At 37.4% G+C, this 14,248-nt stretch overlaps 1 protein-coding gene across 4 annotated transcripts in view; it reads right to left on the reverse strand.

Annotated features, from left to right (window-relative positions):
- Zfand3 (zinc finger AN1-type containing 3) overlaps nucleotides 1–14,248 on the reverse strand; it is a 316,019-nt gene that overhangs the window by 86,549 nt on the left and 215,222 nt on the right. For all 4 annotated transcript variants that reach the window (XM_058581420.1, XM_046450641.2, XM_058581419.1 and 1 more), the window contains one exon: nucleotides 9,967–10,149. In XM_058581420.1, the coding sequence (XP_058437403.1) occupies nucleotides 9,967–10,149 (183 nt within the window). The remainder of the gene's footprint in view (nucleotides 1–9,966; nucleotides 10,150–14,248) is intronic.

Here is a 14,248-nt window from a genome sequence, read left to right on the forward strand (position 1 = left end):
AATTAGCGGAAGGACATATACAACCTTCTGTATCTCCCCATAATACTCCCATTTTTGTCATCAAAAAGAAATCTGGTAAATGGAGATTATTGCAAGATTTAAGAGCCATTAATAATGAGATGGTTATTATGGGACTTGCTCAGTCAGGGATTCCTCAATTGTCTGCTTTGCCAAAAACCTGGTATGTTTTAGTTATAGATATTAAAGATTGTTTTTTTTTCAATTCCAACTCATCCTGAGGATAGTCCACGCTTTGCATTTACTATCCCTGCACTGAATCATGAAGGTCCTGATCAGAGATATGAATGGAAAGTACTCCCTCAAGGGATGGCTAACAGCCCAACTATGTGTCAAATTTATGTTAACAAAGTAATCCAGCCACTTAGAAATCAAAATCCTGAACTACAAATATTTCACTATATGGATGATGTATTATTAGCACACAAAGATAAAAACACATTGCTAGAATGTTATGCCACACTTACAAACTTATTAAAAAATTATAGTTTAGATATAGCAATAGATAAAGTACAATTAAATTTTCCAATTAATTATTTAGGAGTTCTATTATCCTCAACCATGGTCCGTCCACCAAAAATTCAAATACGAGTAGATCAACTCAAATCACTTAATGACTTTCAAAAGTTATTAGGAGACATAAATTGGATAAGGCCTTATTTAGGTATACCAACAGGAGAGTTGGGACCTTTATTTGATATCCTAAAAGGTCCATCAGATCCAAATTCACCCCGAATGTTAACGCCTGAAGCAAGAAAGGCATTAAAAATCATTGAAACATATATGGAAAATATGCATTTGGATAGAATTGATATAAGTTTGCCTTTATTATTTATTGTACTACCAACAAAAAACATTCCTACAGGAGTATTTTGGCAAGAAGGTCCATTATTATGGATACATTTATCTTATTCTCCTAACACTATTCTTACTAGGTATCCTGAGGCTGTAGGACAATTAATACTCAAAGGAATAAAAGCAGCAAAGGGAGTGTTTGGAATTTCTCCCAATAAAATTATTACTCCATATACTATGAATCAAATTGATGAGTTAGCTAATGAGTTAAATACTTGGGCAATAATCATGTGCAAATCTAATGTTTCATTTGATAACCACTTACCATCTAATCCTTTATTGTCTTTTTGGTCATTGCATCCTGTAATTTTTCCAAAAATGACAAGAAAAACACCTATCACGAATGCTCCAAATATATTCACTGATGGGTCAAATAATGGTACAGCAGCAGTAGTTACCCCTGCTCAAACTTTTACATTTTTAGTACCCAAACAATCAGCTCAAAAGGTAGAGCTTAATGCAGTTTTACAAGCTTTTGTGATGTTTAAAGATTCTGTATTTAATTTATTTTCTGATAGTATGTAGTTAATGCTATAGTATCTCTTGAAGATGCTGGTAGGATTTCCCCTTCCTCTACTGTTTTCTCTTTGCTTTCCACTATACAAAGTCTAATCTGGGACAGAAAAGATCCATTCTTTATAGGACATATCAGGGCACATACAGGATTGCCTGGAGCCCTTAGTTTGGGCAATGATTTAGCAGATAAAACTACACATGACATACATATTTTCTCTACACTAGAAGAAGCTATAAATTTTCATAAAAAGTTCCATGTCAATGCTAATACTTTACAAAAGCGCTTTAAAATAACTAAGGAACAAGCTAGACAAATAATAAAACAATGTCAAAATTGTGTGACCTTTTTACCACAAGTTAATCTTGGAGTCAATCCTAGAGGATTGATACCTAACCATATTTGGCAGATGGACGTCACACACTTGCCAGAATTTGGAAAATTAAAATATTTGCATGTTACAGTTGATACTTCTTCTGGATTTTTGATGGGCTCCCTTCATGCGGGAGAAAAAACTAAAGATGTTATAGCTCATTGCTTACAAAATTTTGCCACTGTGGGTGTTCCAAAACAGTTAAAAACAGATAATGCCCCTGGTTATTCTTCTACCTCTTTTAAACAATTTTGCTCAACATTTGGCATTACTCATATAACAGGAATCCCATACAATCCACAGGGACAAGGCATAGTTGAAAGAGCTCATCAAACTATTAAAATGTACTTATTAAAGCAAAAAGAAGGAATTGGGAAGGGGTATATATTCCCCAAAGATAAACTTAAAATAACCCTTTTTACTCTAAACTTTTAAAATTTGGATTCATCAGGACTTAGTGCTACGGAAAGGCATATGTGTCCAAAAAATGTGCATAAGCCCAAGGTACTTTGGAAGGATATTCTAACAGGACAATGGAAAGGTCCTGACCCAGTAATTGTCTGGAGTCGGGGGTCTGTTTGTGTGTTTCCACAGGGAGAACAGCAGCCGATTTGGATTCCAGAGAGATTAACCAAGGTCCTGACCCAGTGATTGTCTGGAGTCGGGGGTCTGTTTATGTGTTTCCACAGGGAGAACAGCAGCCGATTTGGATTCCAGAAAGATTAACTAAGCGATTTCTACAGACCAAAAAGAAGATGATTTGGCTCAAATCCATAACAACTGATACCCAAAACTCCAGTTTGGCTATTCTTACATCTGCAACAGAACCAGGATGCTTTTTTCAATATCTATTTTATTATTGCCCTTTGCCATATCATGAAGTTCTATTTTGTTTTTTGAGCTCATACAGACCTAGGTTAATGTTTTGCTGATCAGTTCTATTTTTTGACTATAGAGTTTTTAAACATTGCAATGGAGATTTCATCTGTAAAAAGTTATAAGGCCTTTACTATAATGTTATGTGTTGTATGTATTATATGTGTGCACACTTGTGTTTTGTGTTATATGTTTGAATGTACATATGTCCATATATCATATATGATGAGCGCTCATGATAATATGGATCCAAATCTTTTTTTTTTTCACATGATTTATATGGTTTAATTTAAATTGGGTAAACAACTGTTGAGGATTGTTTTAATATGTAAACAAAAAAGTAGGTTAACAGATCTGTTTGTTTACTTTCACCTTTCCTTTTCATTATATTTAATAATTCTCTTAAAGATAATGTAAATTGTTAAGAAAATTGTTTTCTTTTAGTGCCTTCTGTAATGTTACATAATTTTTTCTTTAGCCATTATTGCCAGAATTCCTATCTTCATCCCAGTGCTGGTGAAGTCAAAGATAAAACCAATCTACAGCTTCTACAATAGCCATCACTGAACTGCTTGCAGAACTTGCCTGGACACATTGTGAGCTCACCTGTATGCATTGTGAACTATCTGTTGGTGCAGCGACTTGTGGTAGTGTTGGGGTATTTTTGCTGATGATGTCATTGGTGGTACAATTTTTCCAAAAGGAGCCGTCAATTGGCTTGGTGTATCTTCCTCCCTTCTGCTTGTCATGATCGTCCAGCTAAAATTTGGGGGCCAACAGAGGTGAGGCAAAGAACCTCACCCCCCCCGCTGGTACAAAGACCTCTCCACAGGTGTGGCTGCATACTGGACCGGTAGTCAGTGACGGGTAAGATCCAATTGCAATGGTACCAACCTAAGGACCATATGTACTATTGGACAACCTAAGGCAGGCACGGTCCCTAAGCCACATGCTTGTTGTTTAAACAGAGAGGGGGAGATGTTGAGAGCCACAGCCGAAGGGGCCCCAGCAAACTTCCAGCTGCCAGCAAACTTCCAGATGCCGGCTGATGATTGGCTCACAGCGGTCCCAGCAACATCTAGCTGATTGGCTCCTCTACAGTGATGCTCATTGGGCTGTTTCCCTGCCCTTTCAGACCACGGAGATGCTCATTGGGGGACTTTTTTGGCTCCGCCCACGTGACCCAGCCAATCGGCCTCAAGAGCAGGAGAATTGTGGGAGGTGGAGAGAAGCTTGTGGGGGAGAGAGAGGCTTGTGGAAAGCCGGTGGTGGCAGTTGAGGCTCTGAGGGTTTTTCCTGAGAGGCTGTTTTGTTTGGCGTGTGTGGTTCTAAAAATAAAGTTAGTTTCTTTTGACAAGTGGCTCCTGATTGTGCCCAGCCAGACTGCGGCACTCACTTATACATACATGGAAGTTTAAGAAAGTTGGTCTTACAAAAGTAGAGAAGAGCATAGTGGTCAACAGAGACTGAGAAAAGTGTGACAGGGAGGTAGGGATGAAGAGTAGATGGTTAACAGGTACAGGGTGCAATTAGGACTCCTATAGTATAGTAGGCTATCTATGGTTGACAACAATTAATTATATATTTCAAAACAGCTTTGGGGTTTTGAATGTTCCCAAAACACAAAAATGGTAAATGTTTGGGGTGACAGATATGCCAATTACCCTGATCTGATCATTATATTTTGTATACATATATTGAAACATCACACTGTAACTTCTGAGTATGTATGGTTGTTATGTCAATTATAAACAAAATAAAAAGAGACATTCAAATCACATTTTACCTCCCTTAAGAAAAACCTGGAAAGAACAATACATAGGTAGTAGCAAAAGTAGAAAGAAGAATTTTATTGTTTTTTCAGTATCTAACACCCCCTTCCTCCATAGAGCCAACAATTGTATGCAATGTTCTTTAGACTATAAAGCACTCTAGAGATAGGCAGCTATGCTGTGGTGATAGGTCAGTAGAGCTAGACTGCTCTGTGATAGTTAGCAAGGTACTGAATTACACAGCGCCTGTTTCCACATCTGTGAGATGGGTATAATAATAGTACCTACTTTACAGAGTAATTATTGAAATGAAGTACTCTAACACCTGTAACACACTCAGAACAGTACCTAGTACTTGGTAATCACTTAATGTTAGCTGTCAGCATTATAATAGCACCTAACTGCTGTGAAAAAGTTACTATTTGAATTTTGCTTACACCATTTTGAAAGATTTCTAACAGCCAATGTTCTGTGTACTCTTCTACAGTCAAACACTGTGAAGGAGAGGTATGTGTGCTCTGACAGAGAAGTAGCACTTAGAACTTTTAGGTAACTGCTTTATTTGACCTTTAGTCAGTTGCTTTACAAAACTCTTTTGGTTAAAAATCTGTCCCAGAATTCTCTACTTTACTCAATTTTGTCAACAGCTGTTCAGTCTTTTCAAAATGAAATATACCAAACTCACCCACTTTCTGATGTTATATTCATTTAACAGTAAGAGGTTGAAAGTAGATTTAAGCAATACTCATTCTCTTGATTATTAAGGGAAAAAAATTTAAAACTTCCAACAAACTCCAACGAAAGTACAGCATTTCCAGATCAACACGATAGCAAAGATCTATACCTACTAAATATTAAAGATTATGCAGTACTGATAGCAACTCCTATACCCTACACTTTTCCATACATCTGCAGGGGAAGCCAAGAAGGACCGACACATAAAATTGTGGCCGCTATGAATAGCAAGATAGGTAATTCCCAGCTGCCTCTTTCTCCTTCTCCCAAGTAGGTCACAGATGAAGAAATATGAAAGGTTTGGCATATCTAATCTCACATGGTCATCACTGCTACTTGACAATCACTTTAATTACCTCACCTTGACTTATAAAGCATTCACCCTGACAGCTTTAACAAACTGGCATACATCTTCCTTACTCTAGCACAGTTGCCTTCAACTTAGAAGGTGTAGTAAAGCCCAAATGGGAAAGCTTTTGCAAATGACATGTCTGTTAATCACTGCTGGCATCTGCCTTCATTATACCACAATATTATTATGTGCCTATTTGGGATAAAAAGCCAGAATCTCTATTTGAAAAGGTGACTTCCCTGTGGGTAGATATCTAATCTTATTCATTTCTGTAATAGCATTAACCTAGTGCCTAACATATAGCAGGCACTGAGTGAAGACTGCTAAATGAAAGTACAAATAGTTGAAATAGTTTATTAAGGTAACCAGTTTCATAATCACCAAATCCAAATGCCTCTTGTCAGTTTATAACTTCTGCAGAATTTTCACAACATTTAGGCAATATGCTAGAGTGTTTGAAAGGAAAGACTATGGATCTAAATTAGTGTGTTAGAATATGGGATCCTCTGCCAAACAGAAGCTCTTTACCTTTAGGCAGAAGTTACTGGACGTCTTTGTGCTTCAACTTTCTCATCTATAAAAATAGGCATAATAAAAAGTTCTCCCCTCATAGGCTTTATTGACAATCAAATGTCAATATCTATAAAAAGCTAAGAAGAGTGCTTACAATAGAGCAAGCACTTCATAAATATGAAGTACACATTTTGTTATCATTATTATTAAACCCCACACTCAATAACATGTTGCTTGGTTTTTGTGACCTTGTCCACCATCATTATTCTCCTCTTTGACATCTTCAGTTGCCTCTTATCACTTTTGTTCTCTAAATGTGGGGGTTTCACTCAAAGTCTATCCTCACTGATTTTTGTAGGTCTCATCTTTGGCATTTAACCCCTAAAGCTTAAACTACTGTTATTACATAGAACCTACACTGTGTTCTCCAGAGTGCCAACTCAACCTTCTCAGTTGAACACGATATAAACTTAAGTCAATATCATATCTCAAACTGGCAAATCTCCTCATTTCCCCCAGATATGTGAAAACCTGAGGAATTAGGAAATGTGATGACCTTCAAAGAGTATAACTCTAAGATGAGCACAAGGCAGTCCCCAGAAAGAGAGAGAATGGATCTAATGTTAGTAGAACTAAACATCCTTATCAGACTTCAGGTATTTATATATCAGAAGAAAATGCATGGCATTCTACAATGGTCTAGGCAAGTAAACTATGAAAATATAGAAATAATTGTATCCCAGAGGCTCTAGAATTCAAGGAAGGACTAAGTCCAGGCAGCAGAAGGGGAAATGGTCTGAAGATGGAATCTTACAGTGAAGTAAGACTTACTCTGTATGTTCTTAGGGCATACCAGATATTCAGCGTGTTTTGCTTAAAAATTCACTTAATTTAACTCTACTTGTTCTGAACCCATAATTTGCTATACAAATTTTTGTTATGGGTCAGCTTCCCATGAAGGTCTCCCTCCAAAGAAAATGTTTTAATCATATGAATATGTTTATTTCTAATTCCTGTTTTGCTTTTTCAAGATGAATTAAAGTAACTTTTAGTTATGATTTGGGTTTCCACAGACCTTGATTATAGGCAGAGCAAGCACTGACTTTGCCAATATGAATATTCTCTGCAATAAGTATATTTTATATTGTGAATTAAATGATTAAAAGCATGAACTCAAGCCAAATGCCTGAATCTGAATCCTGGTCCTGGTATCTATTAGTTTGTGACCACAGGCATATTGTATGATCTCTTTATGCCTGTTTCATAATCTTCAGAATGGGGATAATGATAAGACCCACTTCACTGGGTTGTCATGAGGAATAAAAGAAAATATGCAAAACAAGTAGAATCTGTCTTGCACATAAAGTGCTCAGTCAAAGGCAGCTATTATTATCTCAGTCTTACCTACATTTTGGCTGACTGAAATTGGTTTGTGGTAGTGTATTCCTGGTATGTACAGCTCCAATCCAGGTTCCATCAGATGAGATCCTTACCAGCTCCGACTTTTCCCTTACACTATTAAGTTCTTGACCTTAGGGCTTATAATGAACTTTATAATTTTGTGGAAAACTGCACACAAATGAATGGTGTGTATTTTTTTTTAAGACAGGGGACCAAAGCTTTGATCAGCTCCACAGTTAAATACATGACACCGAACTGATTTTCACAAAACAAAACCTACTGCCTTAGCATTACCACTACCATCCCTTTTATCTCCTCTTAAATGATTCCTACTGTCTGCCCTGGTTCCACTCAACAAATCATAATATTAAAAATTATCTCTCTATAATGTTATTCCATTATAGTACTTCCAATTTTCAATACTATCAGATTACTTCTTAAAAATAACTGTAATGCTATTACTTTCTCTGCTTATCATGGACCAAATAGCTTAGCTGGGCATTGAAGCTTCTACAGCGTCATCATAATTTACTTTTCCAGCCTTGTTCTCTATTCTCCTCCACAAATGTCTCTAAAGGAGTCACTAGACAATGAAGAATGCCATGAAGCTTTATTCCACAGCTCATGTTACTGTGTGGAGAATATCTTTTCACTACCTTCTATCCATCTTCAATATCACTTCCTCCAGGAGCCCAATGCCTTTCTTCGACAGTCCCTATTTTCAACATGTAAGGTCCATTAACATTGGTGCATACAACTATGTATCAAGGTTTCTAAACTTCAGCAATACTGACATGTCTGGTTGGATAACTCTTGGTTGTGGAGGGAAAGATGTCCTATGCAACCCAGGATGTTCAGCAATATTTCTGGCTTTCAGACATTATCAAATGATGTGGGGGTGGAGTCACTTCTGGTTAATAAACTCTGATACAACATAACAAATACATTTAATTTCTCCTGCTTAATAATAAATTCTTTGAAAACTGTCTTTTATATTCTAAATATATCTGAATATGAACGATTTGGATAAATCTTTGTTTTCTCCTAACTTTTCTAAAATTAGTAAACAGAACATCTGTTATGCTTTGGTTGTGAGATGTCCCCCAAAAGCTCACATGTGAGACAATGCTAGAAGTTTGAAGAAGAAATGATTGAGTTATAACCTCAACCTAATCAGTGAGTTAATCCCTATGGGATTACAGGGATTAATTCAGTGGTAACTGGAGGCAGGTAGTATGGCTAAAGGAAGTGGTTCATTGGGGGGTGTGGCTTTGGGGTACATCTTTGTATCTGGCAAGTGGAGACCTCTCTCTGCTTTCTGATCACCATGTGAGCTGCTTCCCTCTGCCACACTCTTCTGCCATGATGTCCTGCCTCACCTTGAACTGTGAGGAATGGAGACGGCTGTTTATGGACTCAGACCTCTTAAACTGTGAGCCCTCTAATAAACTGTTCCTCCTCTAAGATTGCTCAGGTCGAGACTTTCAGTCACAACAGCAAAAAAACTGACTAAAACAACTTCCTGAACTATCACATTTATGGATATTCATGAAACTTGAAACACTAAATTCCAACCTTATAAAGTAAAGCTTTTAAAAAGCAAAAACTGCTGTGCCATCAACAAGTACTATTAGTTAGTTGTGTCCCAAAAGAGAGCATTATAAAGACAATAAACTTCCATATCACATGTATAATAGTATTCATTACTGAAGGACATATAGAAGAAGAGTAAACAAAATAAACTACTCCCTTGTGTTCTATATATAGTTTTATTACCTAAGTTAAATGCTTAGTAACAGTCAAGATCTAGTTAATGACAGGGTTAAGTTCCCTAGACCAGTGGCTCTAAATTCTTGCTGCATATTAGAATCCTCTGCAGAGCTTGAGAGAGAGAGAGAGAGAGAGAGAGAGAGAGAGAGAGAGAGAGAGAGAGAGAGAAGATAGATATTTTAGGGCCTCCATGTAGACCAATTAAGTTAGAATCAAAAGTGGAGCTAACGATTAAAATTATTTAAAAAGTCCCCAGTATATAGCCAGGTGTGGTGATGCACACTTGTAATTGCAGTAACTGAGGAGGCTGAGGCAGGAAGATACCAAGTTCAAAGCCAGCCTCAGCAACTTAGCAAGACCCTGTCTCAAAATAAAACAAAAAGGTCTGGGGATGTGGTTCAGTGGATAAGTGACCCTGAGTCCAATCCCCAATACCACCACCCCACTCTCCCGCCTACTGCCGCCAAAAAAATTTCCCAGTAGAATCTAATGTGCAACTAGAACTGAGAGTCACTGCTATATACTGGCTTAAAACTTTGTGTACTTCGACAATTAATGTAAAAATCTATCATCCAAGAAAAACTTTCACTCTATGGAATGGCTGAAAATTATTATCTAACTTGCTGAACATGGGTTCTATGTGTGAATACTTACCTTGAATTTAAAGAACTGCTGCCCACTCCACCCCCCTCCCCACCCCACCCTTGAGCATGAGGCATTACCAAGAAGCTCATAATACATTTCTTAGGCTGCTCTCTCTACCACCTCTCAAAATCCAGGCACTTACATTCCTCTTTACTCGATGAATTTACATTCAGTTCTGTCGGAAGCGGCTGCTGGCTGGGACTAAGAGTTGGCGTGGTTATCGAGGTATTATTGTTGTCACTGGTGGTCTCTTCAGAAAACAAATCTGATTGGCTGTTACTTGTACTTGGAGCGGAATCATCGTCTGGTTGTTTCTTTTGAAAATCTTTAAAAAAAAGTGAGAATATCCACTTAATTAAGGAATTCACAATCTGAGTATCAGAAAACAACATAAGTTAACATAAAAATTAAATGTAACAATACCAATTAATAAAGTCTAATTTGGGTAACTAAAAAAATGGAAATAAAATACTGATCAAAACCATTGGTGGAGGGTGATTAGAATTAGTTTTCCAATGTCTTTATTGTTGAGAAGAATGGTAGACACTGATTTCAACATTAGATTTTGCAAAGTGAAAGATGCATGTTGTTGTTAATCATGAAGGATGATCAACAGAAGGAAAAAGAGGAATAAAGAGAAATTAAGTTGCTCTAACCAATAGAGAGCAGATCATAAAGAAAACGGTATCACAAAATAGTAAGGTAAATAGAAAACAGATAATACGGTAGAAGTAAGTTCAAATATATCAGTAATGATACTAATATAAACAGACTAAACAGACTAAACTTACCAGCAAACACAAAAAATTCAGATTAAATAAACAAAGTCCAATTATGTTTATAAGAGACATTAAAAACATTGGGAGGACAGCCTTCTAGCAATTTTTTATTTCTTAAGCTGGTAGTGGATACACAAATGTGATTATTATGTATATTCTCCTTATGTTTCATTTCAAAACATCTAATGATACTCTAAGAAGTACAGATTATACTTTATCAATTCAGAGAAGTAAAAGATGATCCTTACAACTACACATAAATTATATTTTGAGTCACAGATAAGCCCCGGTTATCATGCTATATAACTTCACCAGAATCAATGTTTTGACATATTCTGAGCATAAGAATTTCTAGCATTCATGATACATTGTCCATATGCCAGGCATTGAAATAAATGGATATGTGTATACATATACATAAGTGTGTGTGTGTGTGTGTGTGTGTGTGTGTGTGACCAACCTTGCACGTGACTAAGTCACACTCCCTGGCTGGGTGCTGAGGCGCTCAGTCACAGAAATGTGACAGAGCTTTCTCCATCCTTCTTGGGTTCTAGGGTCGGTGTCTCGTGCATGGGTGTGTCTTGCTACAGCCCATGGGTGAAGCTACGCTCACCTGTTCCTTTGTAATATAACCCTTTGCCCTGTTAGGATAGAATCTTCCATGGAAGTGCCTTGTGTGTGTCCCCTTCTCTTACTGTGACCTTGGGTGTGGCCTACCCAGGTGTCAGTCAACCTGCTGACAGTGGCCATCATGAAGATAGACTCAGCCCAATGAAACCTGACCCCTTGCCTCATTTGAATAGCTTCTCCTCAATAAAAGGGGTCAGCAAGTGCTCTTGCTCTCTCTCTTCCTGAGGACCCTTAAGGTCAGAGGAGCCATCACAGCAACCCCAAAGAAAAGGTATTCATGTCTCTTGTGTGGTTATTTTGCGCAGCCCAGTCAGCCCAGTTCAACTGGAGTGACCCCTGAGCCTTTTAGTCACGAAAACAGAAACCCAGCATGTGTGTGTATGTGTGTGTGTGTGTGTAATTTACATTAATTCTTAGGAAAACTCAAGTCAGGTATTAACGATACCAAATTCTGTTCATAAAGAAACTGACTTTAGAACGTTTGGGAAATTTGCTCCAAGTTAACAGCTAACAAGTAAAAGGGGTAAGTCCATTTGACAACAAAGCTCACGGCCCTCAATCACAAACACAGGGTACAGAATGGTAAGCAGTAGACCAGCCGCAAAAGGGGCTTCCATGTCAAGCTTCCACCCATTCCAACACCACTGGTGAGTGCAATAAATTTGGCCCAAATCTCCAACCTGCTATACCAAGGAGGAATCTAAGTGTCTACTGCTTCTTTTCTGGATATTTACTTCTCCTAATTATTTTTTTATACTTCAATATTTTGACATGTAAAATAATTAATTCTCTCAATGTTATCTGTATAACATCATTAAGAAAGATACTGTACAAATGGAATAAATAATGCAACAACGACACTTCTTTATGTTAGGCCATTGCATTAGCTCTCTTATGTCAATAGTCATTGTGTTTCTCTCTCATAGCCACCTATCACTTAACTGGAAATGTCTTAAGGCCCTAAAAAAAAATGAAACTGAGTCATCATTGTATTGTCTAGCACCATCCCCAAAGAAAGATGGTGAGACAGGCAGAAACATAAACAAACAGAAACTCATTTAGGCATAATAACCTTATGAAGTTGGTGTCTAAAGACATTGCCAGGTCCTACCCACAAAATCGTCAGCCCACGTTTGCCATGTTCCTTGGATGCTCAGGTGCTTTTCTTCAAAAATTTACCTTCTTTTAACCCATTCTCCTGATATGCCTTTTTCACACCTCCACAGGGTGATGGTGTCAGAAACAAACAGTATTCATTACAAACCAAACTAGCTGTCCATAAAGAGAGCTGATAGATAATCTATACATTCTATGCTTGAATTGAATCATTTTATTTCAGAAATGACTAAGAGTCACCTCAATAGTTTCTTCTTACAGGAAAAGCAAACAAGAGATAAGAAAATTTATGTAACTCATCAGAAATTTGGAGTTAGTCCTAAGAGTCTTCTAACTCCCCTGCCAAAGTTATCAGTTTATGCAATACAAAGAACGTTACCATTTGACAGACCTGGATTCAAATCCTGACTTTTCAGGGCATAAAGCTAAAAGCAACCTTTTAATCTTTGAGGGTCTTGTCTGTAAAACAAAGGGAGGGTAGTTATTCATACCTTTCAGGATAATGATAACTAAATAACAAAACATGCCTAAAGAATTTGGCACATGGATGTTCAATAATATGACAGCAATTGAAAATGAAAGGTATGTTTCTACTTTTTGAATTTATTCTAATTAGTTATGCATGATAGCAGAATGCATTTCAATTCATTGTACACAAATGGAGCACATTTCTCTGGTTGTGCCCAATGTAGAGTCACACCTACATGTGCAGTCACACATTTACCCAAGGTAATGATGTTCATCTCATTCTACCATCTTTCCTATCCCTCATACCCCCTTAACATTCTCCATCTCCTCTTTGTCCAGTCAAACTTCCTCCATTCTCCCCACAACCCTCCCATTATGGGTCAGCATCCAGTTATCAGAGAGAACATTCTGCATCTGTTTTGGGGGGATTGGCCTACTTAGCCTGATATTCTTTGACTCCATCCATTTACCTGCAAATGCCATAATTTTATTCTCCTTTTATGCACTCAGTAATATTCCATTGTGTATAGTTACCACAGTTTTTTTTATCCAGTCATCTATTGAAGGGCATCTAGGTGGGTTCCACAGTTTTAACAATTGTGAAATGTGCTGCTATAAACATTGAAGTGGCTGTGTCCCTGTAGTATGCTGTTTTTAAATCCTTTGGGTATAGACCAAGGATCGGGATAGCTGGGACAAATGGTTTTTCCATTCCAAGTTTTCTAAGGAATTTCAACACTGCTTTCCAGAGTGGTTGCACCAATTTGCAGTCCCACGCAACGTATAAGTGTACCTTTTTTCCCATATCCTCGCCAACATTTATTGTTGCTTGTATTATTGATAACTGCCATTCTGACTGGTGTGAGTGGAAATCTTAAGAGTAATTTTGATTTGCATTTCTCTAATTACTAGAGATGCTGAACATTTTTTCATATATTTGTTGAACGAATGGATATCTTCTGAGAAGTATCTGTTCAGCTCCTTAGCCCATTTATTGATTGGGTTGTTTGTTTTTCTGGTGTTTAGTCTTCTGAGTTCTTTATATATCCTGGAGATTAGTGTTCTATCTAATGTGCGTGTGGCAAAAATTTGCTCCCAAAATGTAGGCTCTCTCTTCACCTCATTCATTGATTGTTTTGCTGAGAAGCAGCATTTTAGTTTTAATCCATCCCATTTATTGATCCTTGATTTTATTTCTTGTGCTTTAGGAGTCTTGTTAAGAAAGCTGGGGCCTAATCCGACATGATGAAGATTTGAGACTACTATTTCTTCTATTAGACGCAGGGTCTCTGGTCTAATTCCTAGATCCTTGATGCACTTTGAGTTTTGTGCATGGTGAGAGATAAGGGGTTTAGTTTCTACTTTAAAGAAAGGATCAGTAAAAAAGAATGGTTTCTTCTTTTGACCCTGGAATTTGCAACCTTACTCTCT

This window comes from Marmota monax, unplaced genomic scaffold, assembly GCF_021218885.2.
Source record: "Marmota monax isolate L192 unplaced genomic scaffold, Marmota_monax_Labrador192_F-V1.1 WCK01_AAM20220418_F8-fsc00127, whole genome shotgun sequence".
Classification (NCBI taxonomy): Eukaryota; Metazoa; Chordata; class Mammalia; order Rodentia; family Sciuridae; genus Marmota; species Marmota monax.